This window comes from Lissotriton vulgaris, chromosome 2_2 (genome assembly GCF_964263255.1).
Source record: "Lissotriton vulgaris chromosome 2_2, aLisVul1.2, whole genome shotgun sequence".
NCBI lineage: Eukaryota > Metazoa > Chordata > Amphibia > Caudata > Salamandridae > Lissotriton > Lissotriton vulgaris.
In genome coordinates, this window is record NC_141688.1 from 118305332 (window position 1) to 118328287 (window position 22956).

Sequence of the window (22956 nt, forward strand, 5' to 3'; positions counted from 1 at the left end):
GGCCATGAATGGTTGCCACAAAGTTCTAAATGAGTCATCTTGGGTAGAGAGAGTGAGGGTAAGCCCCTCCATTCCAGGGACCGGCCAGCAGCACTATAGCCATCCTATGTGCGTTGGTGTAGTGGTTGTGCCCCAGTGTCCCAGAATGTTTTGATTGACCGCCCCCAGTACTATATTTGTATGTCAACCCCTGCATGTCGTGAGCGGGTATGTAAAGGCATTGGAGAGTCCTAGTAAGGTAAATAACAGGAGCCTGGGGATTTGAGTGTGGTAGTGGCCATCGTAGCGTTTAACACAGAATTCCAGAATGAAGTCAACTTAGGACAGCCCCATAAGAGATGAGTGAGGGTGCACTTAGCTCCGCATTATCGCCAACACTCATCGCAATAGGCAGGGATGCCCCTATTTTGGGATCTTTAGAAGGAGTCTGGTTGCTGCATTTTGCAGCATTTACACTTTATAGAAAATGTATTGGTGCGCAGTTAGGAGTAGGTCATTGCAGTGATCTAGTTTTGCCATTATTGGTGATGTAACAAGAATTTTCTAGAGGTGTTTTGGAATAAACTGTAGTATCTTTTTAAAGTTCTGAGCATGTGAAATGCAGAAGAGGACACAGCATTTCCATAATCTGCATATCTCAGTTCGCATTGATCTGAACACCAAGGTTCTGAGTCTTCCTGACAGGTTATTGGTAAAGGACCCATTTCCTCTGGCCAGCATGACTCGCGCGTGGGAATTTGAGCGGGGGGGGTGGGGGGGGGGGGGGGGAGGGGGGGGAGGGAATTAATTAAAAACATATATATATAATCTTACCTTCCCGGGTCCCGTGACGGGACAGCTCCTGGCTGGGTCCCGTGGAACAGGAAGCAGGCAGCCTCCCTCCCCTTCTCTAAGCAGCGTTGTGATTGGTGGGGAAGGCATCCAGCCAGGTGCCTATGGAGAGGCTATTTTCTCCATGTAGGCTGCGAGACTGCATGACTGGGGGCCGACCAAACAGTCAGGGCCTGCAGCATTGGGCTAGCCACTCCTCCCCTGCCCTCCAGCAGACCAGCCTACCCGCCCTTCCCCAACCAAACCCTTCTGCTTTCTCGCAGAGCGAGAAGCAGAAACATAAAATGGTACTTTTGGCATTTTATGTCTCTGCTTCTCACACTACAAGAAAGCAGTGGGGCGACGCTCCTCCGCCCTAATGGAGGAGCCACCCATGTTGGTCTTCAAAAAGCATCACTTCAGTCTTTACTGCATTAAATTTTAGACAATCCCTGTTCATCCAAGTGTTGACTGCCTGCATGCAGTCACAGAATCAAGATCCTGTTCATGTGTCGTCGTTGGCCAGCGAGATGACAATTAGGGTGTTCTCAGCGTAGGAGGTCAAGGAGATGCCCTAGGTTTTTATTAGGTCATCAAAGGGGGTGATGTGGACATTAAAAAGTGTCTGACTAAGCAAGGACCCCTGAGGGAGCCCGCTCACAAGAGAAAAAGGATGTGAAATAAAGTCACCCAGCCGGACCAACTGCTCCCAACCAGAGGAAGGATTTCAGCAGGTCCCATTCTGATCCTGTGACCCCGATTTCTGCTAGGCGTTCCAGCAGGAGCCTGTGATTAACAGTATCAAAGGCTGCCAAGAGATCAAGCAGGATGAGGGTTGCCCCTCCACCCTGATCGAGCACCTACCTGATCTCTCAGTAGCCTTCATCGGGCCATCCCTGTGCTATTGCCGCTACGGAAGCCAGATTGAGTGCCGTCCAAAAGAATATAGAACCAAGTAGGTGAAAAGTGTATTTGTGCATGCAGAGTGTGTGAAGTGGCTGCACTTTGTTGTTATTGGATAGTCTAACTAGGAGTGGTATCAGGGAGTGTAATGCTTGGTCCAGACGAAAGCCACAGTGAAGAGTGGCTTGAAACATGTAGACCATGTCGAAAGAAGGGTTGTTAAAACCATACGTACTTTTTACTTTTTCCCTTTTTAATCGTACCGTCTGAGCTACAGAATAAAGCATTGCTTTCCTATCCTGCAGGCATTTTTAATTCTCAATAAAACCTCTCCAACTCCTATTTATCATCATTTGGTGTATACCATTCAGTACTCCCGTGTATCTCACTGGTGCAGCCTGTCATGTTCCGCAGCGGAACAGGAAAACCCCTATGATGAAGCATGCATCAAGCGGTAACTCTGGTGGGTGAGGGTTATACAGAAAAAGCCTTGAGCTTTTTCTCCCTGTAGGAGGTTTAGCACACACTACGGAGTAGGCTTCCGTTTATATTTTTTTATATATATATATATAACTAGAACGAGCCAGCTTCTGGCAAATTCCTTTTATCTCCCCCTACTCCTTAGATCCATACAAGAATAGCATGCAATAAATTATTGTCCACTATGTTTTCTTTCTTGTGAAAAGAAAAACTACTTTTAGTACACACACACACACACACACAGAGACACTGCTAAATACTACGCATTAAATAGACGGAAATACATTTGGTTATGCCCCAAAATCACATTTGACCCTATGCGACACTGACTCGCAAAATAATGATCCCCGACCTATACCAGAATCAAATGCAGATAACAATATAAAGAGAGGCAAGTCTTATGGCTTAGTCAAGGGGCAAGAACATCAATATACAAATGTCAGGCTTTTTGGGCTTTGTCAGGTGGGGACATCAACATCTATATAAAGCAGACCTGCTGGCTTTGTCAAAGGGTTACCAAATTAATAAATCATAATTTACCACTAAAACTAATACACAATACTCAATCCAATGCATTCATTACTAATACACAAATTGGAATGTTTATTAATAGTAATTGTGTCCAAAATATTTTAAATAAAGTACTCTTAATCAGACCAACCATAAACATGTGTTTGAGTCTTTCTTTAACTCTCTTCAGGTTATATATTGCTGCCATAGGACTAAATGGAAGGGTTGCCCACACTCTAGCTAAAGAGCATATAGCTCCAGCTCGGAGTACTTTAAAAATGATGATAAGATGTCTTGAGGTCATGTATTCAATGACCCAGTAGACTTACTCCAAGGTTTTTTCAAACATTGCTGGGAGGCTGTTGTGCTCCCTGCAGCTCCCCACAAAAATTAAATTAATCTTCGGTGGCCGCGGGGTACTAGAAATCTTTAAAGTTTGCAACTTCAATTTTCATAAACTACTGAACAGATTTACACCAAATACAAAAAGCACACTTCGTGGGTAAAGTTCTAGCTATCTGCTAAGTCTGGTGTAATTCTTTTTAGCCGTTTTTGCTGTAGAATTGCCTAATTTTCCCTATGTTATTTACATGGGGAGGAAAGCATTTTAGGATCACCCTTTTTTCTCGGTCGTGCTTGAGGAATAATTCAGATACTTTAGAGGTAGGAGCTGAGGTGAACTTATTTTTTGGAATGTTACAGTTAGGTGGGATAAAAACATCTGTTTTTGTTTTAAAAAATTACCTTAAATATTCACTAAAAAAACAAAGGTTAAAGTAACATCATTATTAGGTGAATGTGTCAGTGACAACAATAATTTTAACGACATGTGAGATATCATCAGTGATGTCATAAATAATGTGACAGGACATGTCATGAGTGATGCGATATGTGAAGTCATAAGAAGTGCATGGTTGGGGCGTAAGTTATAGTTGTAGGATAGCTAACTATAACTGGTGGATTTAATTGTTATTTTTAGCACCAAAACACTAATGTTGTCACTGATATATCCATAAACCTTTTTTTTCAGCAATTTAGGGTTAGGTGCTCTAGGGGGTCATCAAGGGATTAAAGCTCAGATGTGCTCCGACTGGCAACTTTTTAGGGGGCTATTCAATTCTGTTTGGCTTACCACAGCCCGAACCATAAGTTGTTGCACCCAGTACAGGTACTCAGAGACATGGTCGGGCGTCCTGAATTTTTTTTTAAAGGAGCAGGGTGAGGACACCCTGGCCTCAGTGGGTTTGTGGGGGGTCCCAAAGGGACTCTCACTGGTTTGGTTGGTCGGTAATAACATGGACAACATGTTGTGGAAGCTTAGATAAAGAAAATGTATAGCAAACAAATTATACCTATACCGCCCTTGTGATACAAATATTCAAGCGACCTTAAATGATTCTTAGTGAATTACCATCAGACACTACGGATATGTTTGTAACTTGCGAATGACGGTCACCTGACGAAGGCCACAGGCCGAAACGCGCGTAGTTGTTCCATTCCACCGCATTGCCTTCTTCCAACTCTCCATCGACCGAATATATCATATAGCACTTTTCTTTTCGCCCCCCTTTTTTTGTATTGTCATGTAAATATTTGTTATGTATGTTTTTGAATGTATCTTTCTGTGAATAATATATAACTTTTATGAAAAAGAAGATGAAAATAATGAATAATATATAAAAAAAAGAAGAGAAAAAACTATCAATAAAATGATTTCAAAATGTTGATATATCATGATGTCTCTGCTAAGAATCATTTAAGGTCGCTTGAATATTTGTATCACAAGGGCGGTATAGGTATAATTTGTTTGCTATACATTTTCTTTATCTAAACTGTCTATGCATTCCAAACGAATAGCAAACGAAATAGCATGTAGGGGTCCCCGTCTTTCCAGAAACAACATGTTGTGGAAGCCGTTACAAGACTCTGGGAAATGGACCCCCTTGAAAGGCGTTGTATTGAATGGCCTATTTCAGGGTCACAAAAAGTAGCACATATAAATGTCAATAACAAATGTTAGTCACAATATAAACATGCGTTGGTGGTACCATACTAATTTCTAAAATTGTGATCTATTCTAAGGTAATTTTATCCTGTAACAAATGCTGACCCTCTGCTGGGATTTGATGAAAAATGTTTAAAAGTAAACCCTTTTCTCACATGGTTTTCATAGAGGGTTTGAAGGTGCTCCAGAAGCTAAAATGACGGCATATTTTCTTAAGTTCACATTATCTTTCTCAGCCATAAGGCAGCAAAGTGTGATATTCAGAGTAAAACAGGTACAGCAGCAGCCGCTTGTCAATTGGTTTCCTAGTGTTTTACTGCAGCTTCCCACAGTGTTCTAATGAACAACTAAAGCGCTATCATTCTGCATTCATGACCAAACTGTGACATACCTAAAGCTATTTTGAATTAAGGCTAATGACGTCACATATTACAATCACATGTGACATATTTTATGAGATCATTGATAAAGTCAATGTGACTTCTAAAATGACATCATTGATGACAACACTGTGCATGACAGGGGCATGAGTTGTAGTTCACTTCAGTTACTTATAACTGTGAATGTAAGTATTGTTTTGAGTTTCAGATGTTACTTTTTAACCAACACTTTCAACTAACTATAACTTCACTTTAACAATTTTTTTCTCACCTAATATATATTCCCTCTTTATACGCTGATTCTCATCATGCCATGAATTGGCCCATGTTTCTAACTATTCTTTTTTTATCAGCCCTCAATATAAATGTAATCCTCAAGGTATATAGATGTGGATTTAGCAATAATACATCTATACTCACCAGCTTATATTTACATTAATAATTTAGGGGGAGTGCTTATTTTGGCAGTACACGTTTGATCTCAATATGCTGCCATTCAACCTTCAATTTGAAATACAAAGATAATAAACGTACCAAAGGGTCAGGTACAGTACAGATCCCAACCAGGAAGTGCAACCTTAAATATGGCCCCAATTCCCATGTAACCATTTGCCACTACGGCATCAATTTCTGCTGCTAACTTACCTCACATACCACTGAAAACATGCGAGGCACTGAACATGATCTGTGAAAATGTCTTAATGTGTTCTTCACTAGTAAATTTGGAGAATGCCTTAAAAAACAATCTTGTTTTTTTTTAGTGCTGATGGACGCTTTACAAGTTCCATTATTACGAAATCGGTGGTAAAGCACGATGGGACAGTCACCTGGAATCCTCCGGCAAACTACAAAAGCTCTTGCACCATAGATGTCACCTTCTTTCCCTATGATCTTCAGAATTGTTCCATGAAGTTTGCCTCCTGGACTTATGATGGATCCCAGGTTGATATAAGTTTAGAAGACTATGAAGTAGACAGGAGAGAGTTCTTTGACAATGGAGAATGGGAAATAATATCTGCAACAGGAAACAAAGGAAACCGAACTGATGTCTGCTGTTGGTACCCATTTGTCACATATTCCTTTAGGATAAAACGCTTACCTCTTTTTTATACACTGTTTCTCATCATTCCATGCATTGGCCTGTCTTTTCTAACTATACTTGTTTTTTATCTACCTTCGAGCGGAGGTGAAAAGATAGCTCTCTGCACCTTGGTTCTTGTGTCGCTGACTGTCTTTCTACTAGTGATTGAAGAGATAATACCATCGTCATCCAAAGTTATACCACTCATAGGAGAGTACTTGGTCTTTACTATGATTTTTGTGACATTGTCTATCGTAATCACAGTATTTGCAATTAATGTTCATCATCGTTCCTCCTCAACGCACAATGCCATGGCTCCCTGGGTTCGCAAGATATTTCTGCATAGACTGCCCAAACTGCTGTGCATGAGAAGCCATGTAGACAGATACTTTACCAAAAAAGAGGAAATTGTCAAGCGCTTTGGATCTGATCAGTCTGCCTTGGAAACAGCTCTCGATTCTATCCGCTTCATCGCTCTGCATGTAGTGAAGGAGCATGAGGTGCGTGAGGTAAGTTTCAATCTTTGACACTCTATTATACTAATTTATTTCAGAAATTATGAAGAAAGTTAATTTATCTTACGTATTATAAAGCATTCTTTTGCTTCTTATTTTTTGTATTGATTATGAAACTGTCGCTACAATGTGGTGATCAATTAGCTTTTTTCCAGAAAATATCAGAATCAGTTAGTGGGAAATTGATGGTAAAAGAATGTCATGGTAATTTGAAGTGTTAATATATTCTTATCTTATGTACATTTGGAGACAGACAATATTGAATACTGTAACTGAATCCCCAGTACTTTTAGTTGAAATATTAAGAATAAATAAACCCAGAGATAGTTGCTGCTCATTCTACCATATCATCAAGTAAAAGACTGTTTGAAAGCACCTGCTTCTACTACTAAAATTATAAATTTTAATTGAAATTGTAATGATGGCACCATTTTCTAAAAATAATTTCCTGTAATTATTTGTGGGTGTTATTTTCACAGGTAGTTATCAAATTTTAGAAGCCGCTCTTCTTAGATTGTTAGAGCTTTTCATTATATTCATTCTCCTAAATGTGGGGGAAAGTATCAATATGATTGTCGGTATTTTAACCTCTTCGCTACTAGGCCTTTTCCCCCCTCTGCTAAGCCTTTTTTGGCTATTTGGGGTAGTTTGCGCTTAGGCCCCTGTAAACATTTTGACCACATAAGGTATCCACACCAAATTTGCGTCCTTTTCTTTCAACATCATGGGGATTCCAAAGGTACTCAGAGGTTGTGTATTCTCCTGGAGGGGATCCAGAAATTTGCCAAAATACAGCAAAAAAGGTTTTGGGGAGGAAAAGTGGAAAAAAGTGCTGCAAATGAAAGCATCTGTTTTTTCCCTGCAAATGGTATCAACAAAGGGTTTGTGGGACTGAAATCCCCATTTCCCAGCTTTCAGGAACTGACAAAACGTTTGTCTGGGACATACCCTATTTTTCATATTGGTTTGTGCTTTCAACCTTCTTCCAGTTAATGGTAGAAATGGGTATTAAAGCAATAATGGATCCTGGAAACCTATACATTTAAAAGTAGACAAAATTCTAAATTCAGCAAGGGGTCCTTTGTGTAGATCCTTCAAGGTTTCTTTATACAAACTAACAGTTGAAAATGAGTTGAAAACAACAGCCAAATGTGCCAACATAATTACCTGTAACTTCTTCTAATTATGACAGATGTTTGAAAGCAGTATATCGTTACATCAGCTGGACCTTTTTGGTTGTGGGGATATATAGGACTTGTAGGTTCATCAAGAACCAGACGAACCCAGAGCCAATAACTGAGCAGTGTCTTGCATTCGTTTTTTTAATATGTGCCGGGTATAAAGCAATTCATTTGGGAAACTTTATAACGTGAAAATCGGTATGAAAGACACCTATGTATTTCTGAAATTGATACAAAATATAGAGTTTAGAAACAGTAGCTATTTGCACATTTCCAAAATTGTGAGTACCCATACCTGCATGAAAATTATAGGACATTTTTTAAAGTGACTTCTTTTTTACACATAGTCTTTCATTTGATAGGCAGAAATGCATCAAAAGTCAATAGGTAATAACAGTTGCTCTACAATTCTGTTACCCTAAGTCTCCCAATACAAATGGTACCTCAGTTGTGTGGGTAGACTTAGTGCCCGCAACAGGAAACGGCCCAAAAGGCAATGTGGAACCACATTTTCACAGTGAAAATGGACCCTTTTTTTTGCAAAGTGCCCGGCTGGAGATTTTGAACCCTAGAACTGCCGGCACCTAGGGAAACCTAGCAAACCTATACATTTTTTTAAATTAGACACCATGGGAATACAGGATGAGGTGACTTATCTGGCTCTCACCTGGTTCTGTTACCTAGAAGAATCACTTGCAAACCTCAAACTTTGTCAAAAAAACACATTTACCTCACGTTTCTGTGGTGTAAAGTTCTGGTATCTGCATGGATCCCCAAAAGTCCACCCACCCTGCATTCCTCAAAGACTTCCAAGAAAAATAGTACCTCACTTGTGTGGGTAGGCCCGGAGCCCGCGACAGGAAACGGCCCAAAACGCAACGTTGACACACCACATTTTCACAGTGAAAACAGACCCTATTTTTGCAAAGTGCCTAGCTGTAGATCTTGAAGCCTAGCTCTACCTGCACCTAGGGAAACCTAGCAAACCTATATATTTTTGAAAACTAGACACCCAGGGGAATGAAGGATGGGGTGACTTGTCTGGCTCTCACCATTTTCTGTTACCCAGAAAACCTCAAACTTGTAAAAAAAAAAAATAATAATTTCCTCACATTTCTGTTGAGGGAAGGTCTGGAATCTGCATGAATCCACAAAATTCCACCCACCCCGCATTTCCCAAAGTCTTCTTAGAAAAATGGTACCTCACTTGTGTGAGTAGGCCTAGTGCCCAAAACAGGAAACGACCCAAAACGCAACGTGGACACACCACATTTTCACAGTGAAAACGGACCCCCTATTTTTGCAAAGTGCCTAGCTGTAGATTCTGAACCCTAGCTCTACCTGCACCTAGGGAAACCTAGCAAACCTATACATTTTTGAAAACTAGACACCCAGGGGAATCAAGGATGGGGCGACTTGTCTGGCTCTCACCAGTTTCTGTTACCCAGAATCCCTCGCAAACCTCAAACTTGTAAAAAAAAACACATTTTCCTCACATTTCTGTTGCGGGAAGGTGGACACACCACATTTTCACAGTGAAAACTGACCCCCTTTTCTTGCAAAGTGCCTAGCTGTAGATTTTGAACCCTAGCTCTACCTGCACCTAGGGAAGCCTAGCAAAGCTATACATTTTTTTAAATTAGACACCCAGGGAATACGGGGTGGGGTGACTTGTCTGGCTCTCACCAGGTTCTGTTACCCAGAATCCCTTGCAAACCTTGAACTTTGTAAAAAAACAAAAACATTAAACTCACATTTCTGTTGTGGGAAGTTCTGGAATCTGCGTAAATCCTCAAAATTCCACCCACCACCCATTCCCCAAAGTCTTCTGAGAAAAATCGTACCTCACTTGTGTGGGTAGGCCCAGTGCCCGCAACAGGAAACGGCCCAAAACGCAACATGAATGCACCACATTTTCATATTGAAAACTGACACTTTTTTCAAAGTGCCTAGCTGTAGATTTTGAACCCTAGCTCTGCCGGCACCTAGGGAAACCTAGCAAACCTATACGTTTTTTAAAACTAGACATCCAAGAGGATCAAGGATGGGGTGATTTGTTTGGCTCTCAACCTTTTCTCTTACCCAGAATCCCTTGCAAACCTCAAACTTGTAAAAAAAAAACAAATTTTCCTCGCATTTCTGCTGTGGCAAGGTCTGGAATCTGCATGAATCCACGAAATTTAACCCACCCCACATTCTCCAAAGTCTTCTTAGAAAAATGGTACCTCACTTGTGTGGGTAGGCCTAGTGTCCGAAACAGGAAACAACCCAAAACGCAACATGGACACACCACATTTTCACAGCGAAAACGGACCCCCTGTTTTTTGCAAAGTGCCTAGCAGTAGATTTTGAACCCTAGCTCTGCCGGCACCTAGGGAAACCTAGCAAACCTATACATTTGTGAAAACTAGACACCCAGGGGAATCCAGGATGGGTTACTTGTTTGGCTCTCACCAGGTTCTGTCACCCAGAATCACTTGCACACCTCAAACTTGTAAAAAAGAAAAAAAACACATTTTCCTCACATTTATGTGGTGGAAAGTTCTGGACTATGCGTGGATCCACAAAACTCCACCCACCTCGCATTCCCCAAACTCTTCCGAAAAAAATGGTACCTCAATTGTGTGGGTAGGCCTAGTGCCCGCAACAGGGAACGGCCCTGAACGCAAGGTGGGCACACTACATTTTCACCTATACATTTTTAGAAACTAGACACCCAGGAGAATCCAGGATATGTTACCCACTACCCGTTATTTCTTGCAAACCTCAAACTTTGTATAACAGAAAAACACATTTTCCTCAACATTCTGTGGTGGAAAGTTTTGGAATCTGCGTGGATCCACAAATTTCCTACCACCCAGCGTTCCCCCGGGTCTCCTGATAAAAATGGTACCTCACTTGTGTGGGTGGGTCAAGCTAAATTTGAGGTACCTAGGGGATTCATGGTAGGAAAACGTTGGGGGGTCCACACAAGCCATACCTCTCTGGACTTCCCCGGGTGTCTAGTTTTCAGAAATGTATGGGTTTGATAGGTTTCCCAAGATGGCCGCCGAGCCTGGGGCCAAAAACCCAGGTGGCGCCCCTTGCCAAACCAGGTTGTTTTGTATTAGGTCATTTTGATGTCTCCTCAATACGTTTTGGGCCCTTGCCTGTCGTAAGTACTTGACCCACCCATATGAATGAGGTACCATTTTTATCTGGAGACCTGAGGGAACGCTGGGTGGTAGGAAATTTGTGTCAGCCCGGTGATCCCACAACTTTCCCACTCAGAAATTTGAGAAAAATTTGTTCTTTTCAGCTAAATTTGAGGTTTGCAGGGGATTCTGGGTAGAAAAACGTTGGGGGGGGGGGGAGGGGGCCACGCAAGCCATACCTCAACGACTCCCCCGGGTGTCTAGTTTTCAGAAATGTGTGGAGTTTGGTAGGTTTCTCAAGATGGCCACAGAGCCCAGGACCAAAAACCAGGTGACCCCCCCTTGCAAAACCAGGTGTTTTTGTGATAGGTAATTTTGATGTCACCTCAATACATTTTGGGACATTGCCTGTCGCGGGTACTTGGCCCACCCACGCGAGTGAAGTACTATTTTTATCCAAGACACACACAGATCTAAAGACCAGATTTATTACTTTGTCAAACATCTTACACGGATTAGAATCTGTGCCCCACAGGTTGCAAACGGATCTCTGAAACATGGGCTCAATCCCCTGATCTCTATTTGAATTTGAGCATATTACCGCAGGTGTGCAGCATGTGCCGAACTCAATGAGCTATTTTAATAGCTTATCTTAAACTCAGTTCACAAAGCACGAACAGGTCTCCATGCTGACGGAATTCCATTAATACTGTTTTGTACAGTGATGTATTTATACAAGCAGGCACACTGTGAGAATTCTGTTTGTTTCAGTGTTTATGTACTAGTGCGTGCCTGACTTTGTGAAGGGGGTGATGTGCAGATGCTTCATGTACTCAGAAAACCAGAGCCACGAGTATGGAGGGGGACTGGAAATGAGATTAAAATGACATTACAAGGACTTTGTGGATGACACAAGTTTGGGGAAAACACAGTGTAATACTGCAAGGCTATGTAAATGGCAATAAAATAACACTAAAGCAGCACCTCAAACAGCACCTACCAGAAGTGTTCCTCAGGGAGCACTGCATCCTCCCATCATTAGGTGATCTCTTAAATGCCAATCAGCATCCACCTTCAAATTTCCCTTCTGCCTGGCCCTCTACATCTTGTCCAAATCAGTCCTCACAGGCCACAGCACAACTGTACATTAACTCTGAGAACAGATGGCAATATTTGGCTTCCTGAAGTTATAAAGTACATCTTCCGACCCAAGGTAACTTAAGTAATTTTTCTTCTTATAAATATAAAAGAATTGACATTTATTGTGTGTGATACATGTCCTAACTGAACTAGGCGTTCCATCCCATTCTACACTACAGAAGTACCCCATGACTGTTTGGCATGTCATGGGGTACATGTCCCAAACTTTATCCCAATTATTTTCATGGAGAAAAGTGTAAGTACTCCAGCGGCTGGGCTTACATCCATCCATCTGCACAAAAAATTACATTATATAATAGGGAGCTGTGGTCAATGGCCGATTAGCCAAGGGAGCCATGGGTTGAAAAAGTTTGGGAAACACTGTACTGACATAGAGGAAAAGAACTGCGTATTATTTGAAAAACAATATGAGCGGTTGTCATTCACCGTTATATGAAGCCTAGCTACACATATGTTTATACACAGTTTGAAATATATGTATAATTACAGAAATGAATTAAAATTTTCCACAATAAAGGACACAAAAGGGTAAGTCTAGGCTTATCCAAGGGTGTTGACGTTACGATCCGACTTTGGGCTCAAGGGAAGTTCACAGCCTCGGCCTTGCGGATCTTCTTCAAGACTGGGGTGGTAAGGGGCAACCTGGAGGAAGGTGGCTAAGTTGCCTATTGGGAATAAAAGAATTGGTCAGGGCTGTTGCTGTATATCACGGGTGTCACGTGACACATCGTGCTTTTGTACTTGCTAAATTTCTTCTTAATGGAGGGCGGTTGGGGGCTGATTGTGAGCCATTGTGAAAATGTTTGTTAATTGCAACGCATGACGGAGCTGCAATTAACAAATGTTTTCACAAAGGGCCACAAACAGCCCGCAGCAACATCCCATCACCAGAGAAGTTCAGCAAAAGAAACAAGCATATGCAATAGGTCTCGCATTATTAATGTTTTAACTATTGGTGTTGCATTATTTAGCAATGCCAATAGTTCAAACTTTAATAATGCGAGACCTATTGCATGTAAATGCTTGTTTTTTAAGGCCACCCCTCTGCAGGTCCCTGGCAGAGCTAAGCCTGTGTTTTCAAGGCCTTCATAGGGGGCATGCACTGTATGGCTACTAGACGACAACACAGGAACATGTCTGTACATGTACTTGGCAGAGGGCGTGTCTCGGTCTCCCTAGCTCTTGGATGGTGGCCACTAGTTTGCAGGTTCCTGGCCGAGTCCCTAACGTGTAGGTTTATCCTTCACACATGGTATGCGTGCCTGCTGGTGATTTGGCACAGGGGCATATGGATCTCCAGCTCTCTGACATAGAATGTGTTCAGATCTTGGCATTACAGCAAATTTGGGAACCTCCTGTCGGAGAGGCTTGTGCCTGATGATCTTTGGTGTGGGGAATCCAGTTCTCAGCCACTCCCGATAATCCCAGGAGACAGTGACTGGGAAAACACTGAAGGGCCAGGGGGTAGAAGGGTGGGAAGAAGGCAGTGCTGGCTGTCTTCAGAGGGAATACACAAATTCATGGAGCGGCATGACTCTGCCTATTAGGCTGGGTAGGTTCTGCAGGAGCCATGGCAGTTTCAAGGCTGAGGAAGAACGCTTTAATGTATTTAATTTGTGTTGACACAGAGCATGAGCACAGGAAGGCGGAGCGATTATCAGCCTGCAGCCAGGAAGTGACAGGAACACAGTCTGCAGCTGCCACCAGCATTCCATCAGACTTTAATTATGAGTAGGGTGGAGGGGCAGGGGTAAAGGGCACTTTCGGAGGGTATTCCTTGATGTTTTGAAAGTGCTGGCAAGTGACACTGCATTAAGTAGTTTTTTGCAAGTCCCCCCACACTTCAATATATAAAATTGTGCACTGTTTCGCTCTACAGACTGAACATTTAATATCATTATACCCCAAGTATATGCTAATTTCTGTGTTTTTCCAATCTGAATTACAGGATTTGCCTTATTTTAAATGATTGTGCTTTTTTCCCCCCTGGAATGATTAGATTATTATTAGATAAGGCAATGGGAGTCTTCCATCAGACACTTTTGTGTAACCCGAATATACTAACAATATCATTCCACCCCCCTGTACCACGCCATTTCAGAGGCAATAAAATGAATGAGAATCTGCAACTTTGCCCACACTTTCCATTATCCTTACCAAACTTTTATGATTCTGGCCCATCATACTTTCTCTCAACAAGTACACATGCGAACCTTAATAAACTACACACATGCTGCCTACCCATTGGTCAGTGTCTGAGTGCCAATGACCTGTGAGGAATATAGATGCTCACCAAGTTGCTTTTTTCACCAATAAGCTTTGTGATGGATACCAGGCATGGATGACATAAGGGCCTCATCACTATCCTCGAGCTGAAGAGCTAATAAATAGCTTTGTACATAATACAATCATATTAGAAAGAAGACAGAGCTGGAGATAACAAGCATTGACAAAGCCAACAGATCCCACCTTGGAGAGCTACTGGCTTTGCCAATGGTTATTTAGCAGTGCTGTACAGCATCGATCACTACTCCTTTGCAACATTTTTTATCAGTAAAAAAAGTCTGACATGGCAGCTCAGCTGCATCATTTTTCATGCGAGCACTTGCGGGCTGGCATACAAATTTTATTATTTTTATGTTTATTTACTGGTTTGAGATGGATCCATGATGAGTCCAAAGGGGCTAGATGGGAGCGCGACATGAATTATTTGTGACAGAGAAAGCAGACAAAGGGAGAGGTAATGGAAAACGGAGAAAGAGAGACAGCTGAAAAACACATTCACGGGGAGGGCCACCTGTGATACACAGCTCATGAATTCTGGCACTTTCAGCTAGTGCTTCAACAAAAAGAAAAAATAATTCTTGAAAAGCAAACGATGGAATGCCAGATGCCAACCAACCAAGGCAATGGTAAAGAGAAAATTCTCCATGGGAGGGACAAATACAGGATTGACAAGCTGGGGCACCAATTGAGAGCTGGAAAATAAGAGTGACCAGGAAAATTAACCAATGGTAAGCAACGGGCAGGCTCTACCCAGGTCTAAGATGTTGGGGACTACAATAGGCCTCGCAACAGACAGCGCTGTAATGTCTAGAGAGAACCTCGAACTAAAAAAGAAGTCTACATTGATGCAGAAAAAGAAGGCAAGTAGAGGAACCAGTGTTTCACTATGTTCCGTCATTTTCTGTTTCCTTTGTCACATGTATGTTGACAACATGGTGTTTCTTGAAGCAGAACAGTTGACAATAACAATAAGTTCCCCTTTCGTTGAACTTGTTCATGAGAAAACATCCCTTTACTGTGGCACAGGTGACATAATCATGCACCTTCATTCCAAGCCGATGTATCTGATAACATGATACCCTTTCATGTTGGCACAGCTGATATCACGCCTATCCACATCTTTCTGTCTGTGCATCCAGATATACAATACAACAAGTAACATTACACCTACACCAGTAAAATCTTAGAATGGTGTCATCATTGGAATCTTGGGCTTTTCTAAACCCGAAGTGTACTTGCCTGTGTAACCAATTCATGTCATTGCGTGTGTATCTAAATTGCAAACCTGCCATAAGACCCTTAACGTGGCGATTTATGTGTGAAAATGAAGTCTTTTCATTTGTTTAAGCATGAGTTCGTAGTGATATTTGGCGCTGCACCCACACGCATGGTCTGGTTCCTGGCGCACATAACCATGGCTGCAGCGCACAGAGACCCCACATTGCCGCACACAGAGGGAAAAAATTAATGGGAACATTGCTCCTGAGTGCTGTCAGATAGCTGCCCTACCGTAGTCTGATTCATGGAAGTAGGGTTTCCCTCTTTGCAAACACTTGTAGAAGGGACATCTAAAACCTTCCTTCCAGATGTGCCCTGTGTAGATTTAGTAGATTTTGATAATCCTTGACTTTTCTTTTTTATAGAGGGAGATTCGTTGATACAATTTGATTTCAGTTTAGCTTCTGCCCTCTAGTTGTGGCTTTAGATTTAACAGGGCTAGATTCTTGCTCCAAAGATGAGAAGGAAACAGAGTTTGTCACTGTAACTGGCACAATAGGTGGGGATCGACTCAACCGGGATGGACATACATCCTGGTTCAGAACCACCAGAGAGTCAGGTAAGGCAGGGGTTAGGGAGAGTATACCTTGCGGGGTGGGACTCAAGGGATAACCTACGTTCAGTTAATTTTATTTAATTATTGAGGGCAGATTCTGCTTTCAGTATGAACGCATCTAAAGTTCCAGCCACACTTTTTCCCTGATTTTGTTTTCCGCTTATTCATGATTGTTAACCTCTGGACTCACTGAGTTATTGCACAGGTCCCAATAAAGTGCAAATCCGCTTTTAAAGGTAAAATGCCTAGTGCAATGTACAATGTGCAAAATATAGGATAGTACTAAAACACAAACTACTAAAATAACGAAGGTAAAAACTCCGCAAGACCTTATTTTTGTGCTCAAAAGTGCTAAGTGATTATAAAAGAATTAGCAGCAACATTAATAAAAACAATTAATCAGTATAATAACACTAAAGTGCAACATGCGGTACAGGACCCCGGCTCATAGGACAAAGTCAAGGCCCATGTATCTAATTGGGCCGAGTTTAATGTAAAAGATTTAGCCACAGCTTGTCCATCAGAGCATAGTACGTTGGGGATATGCAAATAGCATCGCAACAACTGTGCTGCCAGCCAGCAAGGATGACAGGCTACACCAGGAAGCCAACAGTAGCTGCAAGCAGACTCCGAGACCTGCACAAGTGCCAACAGCTGCAGATGAAAGGGGGATGGCCCTGCCCTGCCTCTTCCTGGCGATGACGGGAAAGGACGGGCCCGCCCTTCGCCCTTGGCCCGCGCTGCGGGAGGGGAGCAGCGCTTTTGATTGGGCTGGAGGCGCTGTTGTGACGCTGCTTCCCCACGCCATGCCGGTAAACTTTGTTCCCGACGCGCCTTGAAGAATAATTAGCTGTGCGGATTTGAGCCACCAGAGAGAAGACTTTTAATCGATCCTCCAGGCCTTTTGAATTGAACTTTACCTTTGCTGTGAAGTTTACAACCGAGTGGGCACTATAAGTGGGCGCCAACCCTTAGACGTACCCCTCGTTGGGAGTACCCCACCTTGGACTCTTCAGCCACGGTGCCCAGGGTCCGTATATAATCGGTGGATCCCTGTACTTTGGCCCTTCTGTCCTGAAGAAGCCCTTAGATACGTGTGTCTGAAACGCGACCGTGACTGCATCAACATTCTGTGGAGGAGTCCGTTTCAAATGTGAATTTGTGCTAAATTGTAGCAAAAGCGCCGGCTGAAATAATTAATTTGGGGTAATTGGTTTCCCCTGGCGCTGTTATAGGACTACCTGGGAGTGTAGCATTGAAATTCAGGAATGCACACATAGATATATAAGTGTTTTGTGTAATTTTTGTTTTTATTTTTGTAGGGCTGTGTTGTTGTGTAATTAGTGTGTAAATATGTATATGTGATGTATATGTTGTACATTGTATTATATGGAAAGATTGAGTGCAAGTGAAGGTACTCTCGTTGTATATAATCATTTGTTGATTTTTTGTGTGCTCCACCTAGTTGTTTGATAAATATATATATATATGTGATTGTAATTTGTGTATTCATTCCTTAAAAAATCATTTTTGGATATATCTGGGTTTTTAATTTAACCTTGATTATAAATAAATACTGAATCGATCCCTCTGTGCTCCTTTGTATTTGTATACATCTTTTTGATGTCATGTGCTCATGTACATGAGGGTAATTTCGGCACAACCCCCATTTTTTCCTAGCTTCTCCGCGCCGGGCAGGGGCTGCTGGGAATTGTAGGCCGTTCCCCTTACGGCAATGGATGAAGGTCTGAAGCCGTTTCCCTCACGGCGTTTAAGGATGTCGCCCAAGCCGTTCCCCTCACTGCGGTGCAGGGGTCTCTCAGGCTGTTCCCCTCACTGCAAGTAGCAGGCGCCGGTTAGTTGCTAGCAGTAAGCATCCTGTGATTGGGAGTTTCACCACCTAAGTCACAGTGTTACTGACTGGGTCAAATTCACCATTACATTGGGTCGATTGACTGCTATAATGAAGTGAGTAATGCAGACCCAGAGAGTGGGGATTCTGTACCACTACTTGTGGAGGGAATACTAGAGGAGTCCAGCTGGATGTGTTGCTGAATCCTGAGAAAAAAGAAGTGGGGCATAGACTGATAAAAGTGGGGTACTGCAGAAGCAAGGAGGTACATGGGGGAGTGATTTCAGGCTGTAGGAGCCTGAAAGGAGGTACTGCTACAAGATCATGGAGGGGGGAGATAACACTCCTGTAGTGGCTCGTTTTGGAGGGAATACCCCTGCAGGGTCCTATTGCCACTAGAGAGAGTCTTTCTGCTGGAGCCAAAATGTAGGTGGGTCTGCAGTACGACAAGTGTATACTGCATGAACCAGGATTAAAGCTGTCAGCGTTGTAGTCGTCTGGAGGGATAGTGGACATTGGGTGCCTGGGAAGACGGGGAGCTCCGGGGATCTGGAGGATGGGTGAGAGACTACTACATCAGCTGTTCGAAAGCAGTGTTGGCATTAGGTCAGTCATGATGGCACCAAATTTCTGGTGCTGAGACAGACTACATTGTACTCAATTAATGCGGGACAGAGTTCTGAAGTGTTCTGATTTCATGTGAGTACTAAGACCAGTCCAGGCTTTTAATTTTTATTTTGGTGGCAATAGTATTTTTTATTTTATGTTAAATGCAAGACTCAAGGTACGAGAGAGCAAAGGAAAGTTCTTTCCTGGATGAGATTTTTACACATGGAAACACTAAAGGGCAGTTTTTTGAGCAATCTACCATCTCCATGCTATTTACTCATGGGCATGCTGTTGGTACTGCATAGAGTAATTAAATACGGAGGGCACTATCTTGCACTGCTTTGGCAGTTTACATGGTAGCAGTTCATAATTAAACTTTCAGTGAAGTGCCACTCTAGGTGTCACACAGAAGACATACAAAAGTCACACGTAGACATTCTGCAAACATGTAAATTTCATACATAGGCAAGGTGAAATCTAGGCAGCCCTGTTCCCAGTTGAAGGAGAAAAATAGAAAAATCGCCAAAAGGCAGTAATTTTCCCCATGCCAAAAATGAATGCGTTGGATTTTGTGCAGGGCTTAAATTGGGATGTAAAAACAGAGGGGTCTCTCAAAACGGCACGGCTGATGTAATTGGGCATGGCTTAAAACACGCAAGCTAAAAATCATCTGTGTTTAGCGTAGTGTGCTGCCTGACTGGTAATTCGCTGTTTCTATCATTGCCTCCAGATACATATTACAAGAAGTAACATTACACCTACAACAAGCCAGGACTATTGCCTTTCCCAATGGAGGTTAGTTCCATAAGCTAAATAAAGAACTATGGCTTCATTGTATATAATATTGAAAATATTTCAGGTTTGAAATGGTGAGAGTGAGAAAGAACTATAACGAGTCTCTATAAAGTTACATCAAAGGCAGTGAAGGGTGGCACTACTGCAGAGTTATGATTTCTTCTTTCTAATTTTGTGAGTGACTGAAAAAACAGAGAGCCTGATAGCGACCCGTCTCTGCTCCTAAAACTGCTTGACCCCTTAAAGCCCTGGTTTTATGTCATCAATCACAAATTATCTTACCTGTCCCTACGCTGCTACAGTCAAGACCTGCCGGCTGCCACCCACACCAGACACCACGCGGAAATATTAACAAACAAAGCCTTCCCCTAGAGACCACATTGGTCCAGTCACTCTGGGGGCAGTCCAGAAGCATTTAGCAGGGCCATCATAGGTATCTCTTTTGCAATATGAAAGATTGACGGCCCTGCTCTGCTGAATCAGAGTGCTCTGCAGGATTTTGATTGGCTGCGCCACCCCTCCGAGATTTTGTGCACACAGGGCCAAGTAAAGCCCAAGTTTCTGCCCCCACCTGGAGGGTTATTTCCCGCAGGTAAACAGCCTTTACCACGCGGGCATTACTCCGCACTGCTATTACAATGCTGCTTTTACAATGCAATTTGTTACGACTTGCGCTGGAGGGCGCAGTTGGATAGGGAATATTTAATTTTCTATTCCAACACCTTCCCTACTGTAACGTGGGCTGGAGTTGGAATAGAAAATTAAACTATTCCACTATCCATCCCTTACAGTGCAAGTCGTTGTAACGACTTGCGTTGTAATGGCAGGCGGGGTAAAAGCCTGTGTTGTAATGCCATACAACCTTCCCCGCACAAATGGGAAAAATGTCGGCCATTTGTGCGGGAAATAGCCCAATATGGCAACACTGCCTCTCGCCAATTGAATATTGATGGCGGGAGAGCCGGTCATGTGGTTCTGAGCATTTCCTGTACCTCTCACCCCTTGGCAGACTAGAATGTTGCAGTTTAAAATGGGTCCAGAGGAGTGCTTTTCCAGCTTCCTTTACTCATTTTCACTCGGTGTGATATTTAATACCCCTTTAAGTATATTATTGTTTTCATTTTCCCTTGACTTTACTAACCCTTTACAGAAATAGCCATACTGAACATTGTTCCTCCACCATTCTTTATCACATTGCCCGGTTAACCTCCACTCTGGTGGTCCAAATGGAAAAATACTTATATGCACTACGCTAAGGTGTGTGACTCAAACCTTACTCCTGAAAGAAAAACATCATTATTAATGCATTGTTTGGGCTTTGAGGGTCAAGGGGTGTTTGAAAAGGGTGAGGAAGACGAGGAACTGAAAGAAAGTAATAGATGTATTAAGATGCTGGATTTACATTGTTTACCAAAAGTTAGTACAGTATTGGAGAGATATCATTTTAGTATGAGGGAGCAAAGATGCGGTGAGAGTGTGGGGGAGTTTATTGCTAGTCTCAGGAAATTAGCAGCACCATGGAAATTTGGAGCCACATTAGAAGAACGCATCAGAGACCAGTTCATGCTGGTTTTGTTCAGACGAAATAAGACAAGAGTTGTCGTTGAAAGATGATCCCCTGCTAAATGAAGTTATCTCTACTGTTTGTTAGATTTGTTAGAAAAATTAGATAAGAATAAGACCAGTGGCCACTGGTGACCTTTGTAAGTGGTGAGGCATAAATGTGCGAGATGAGTGCCCTGTGGCAAGCAGGCTTAGCAAGAAAGCCAGAGTGTCATCATAGGGTTGGGGGGGTTCTCTCTCTGGGAACATTTTGAAAAAAGAGTGGGTCAATGGTACATGTCTCATTATTTTGAGAAAGAAAGTAGGTTAATAAAGCAATTGTGAAAGTGTAGTTATGACATCAATAAATAGATTTCATATGATAATGACGTAGATTGCTGCATATTCAGTATAATCAAAGAACTTTACTTTCCAACCCCCAGACAACACACCGACTCACTTGTAAGCACTGTATTTTCATTTACTTTTGCCTTCACAATATTTTTGCAACTGTGTACCTCCTTTACACACAGTTGCACAGAAGCACAATTGCAACTGGAAGGAGTGACCATTGATCTGTTTGTTCAGCAGAGAGGCCAAGGATTGGATGGCCAAGTATTCTGAACACCTTTTTGACCAACTGACAGGTAGAGTAAGAAATTCATGCTGCTTTCAGCCTTTGCTCTGGAGCTCTCAATGGCGGCCCGTTAAAAATGCCTGAAGGCGACTCATTTCAAAGTATGCACTGTACAAGAGAAATATGCTACACAAAAAATATAGAAATACAACATCTTTGAAGTAGTGATCACTCTTAAGGAATGTAAGATTCGTTTTTGTGGCAAGATGGATGGACAGGATGATGGAAAAGGTGGATTCATTGATGGGTCCCTGATGGAAGGGTGGAGGGATTCTTGATGGAACGGTGAATGGATGGATATGTGTATGATAGGATGGGTGCATAGAGCACTTCTTTAGAACAATGAACAGTGCCGACAGCAGTGGACAGAGATTGTGAAAACCTGTAGCATGTATTTAGCTGTAACTGTCATTAAACGGATTGGATATAAAACAATTAATTAGCGTTGGTGTGCAGTGTTCAGCCAGTCATTGCCTCTCAGATCGCATCACTGCATTGTGGTACTTTTCATTTTACTTTCACTGCTGTAAATGCACGGCATCCAGTGGCAGTGCGTCCATTAAGGGCGCTGGGGCGTTGCCCCACAAGCCACCTGCACACGCAGCTCCCTCGGCGTCTTTGAACTTAAGTAACTCTCAGGTTACTCAAGTTCAAAGACGCTGAGGTTGAACTGACAATCATGTCAGTCAACATGACGTCGGACTGCCCACCCCTTCAAAGTCTGAAGGGGTGGGCGGTCCGACATCATGTTGAATGACATGATTGTCGCCAGGGGCAGCAGGAAGGAGCACAACGTCACTGAGCACAAGTGCGCATGAGTGGGGACGGAGGTCGAATTTTCCTCCCTGCCCACGCATGAGCACTAGTGTCTGTTCTGCTGGCGCATGCCCATTAGGAGAGCGAGGGTTGAGCACCTCGGTCTCCTAATGGGCAGAGCGTAACACTGCCCTAAGTCAATCGGATTGGCTAAGTCTGAGGTGTTGCCAGTAGTAGTGACGGAGACACGGCTGTTCCTGTAGGTGCCAACGGGAGTCCGGACCCCTGAGCAGTCAGAGGCAGCGCAGACCTGATAAGTTTTTAATTTATTTTTAAACTCCTCTCGGCCCCCACCCGACTCCCCTCGGCCTCAGCGCAACCCTACCCTACCCACCCGTACCCCCTTAGGTAGCCAGAGTCACCGACGGCAGTCTGCGTCTGACAAGAAATGCATCTAATGTGAGCACCCGAGCACCATCTCTCCG

General features: G+C 42.8%; 1 protein-coding gene across 1 annotated transcript in view; it reads left to right on the forward strand.

Annotated features, from left to right (window-relative positions):
• Positions 1 to 22956, forward strand: part of CHRNA5 (cholinergic receptor nicotinic alpha 5 subunit) — a 247414-nt gene that overhangs the window by 192041 nt on the left and 32417 nt on the right. The window contains exon 5 of the mRNA XM_086959420.1: positions 5850 to 6678. Coding sequence (XP_086815546.1) covers positions 5850 to 6678 — 829 coding nt within the window. The remainder of the gene's footprint in view (positions 1 to 5849; positions 6679 to 22956) is intronic.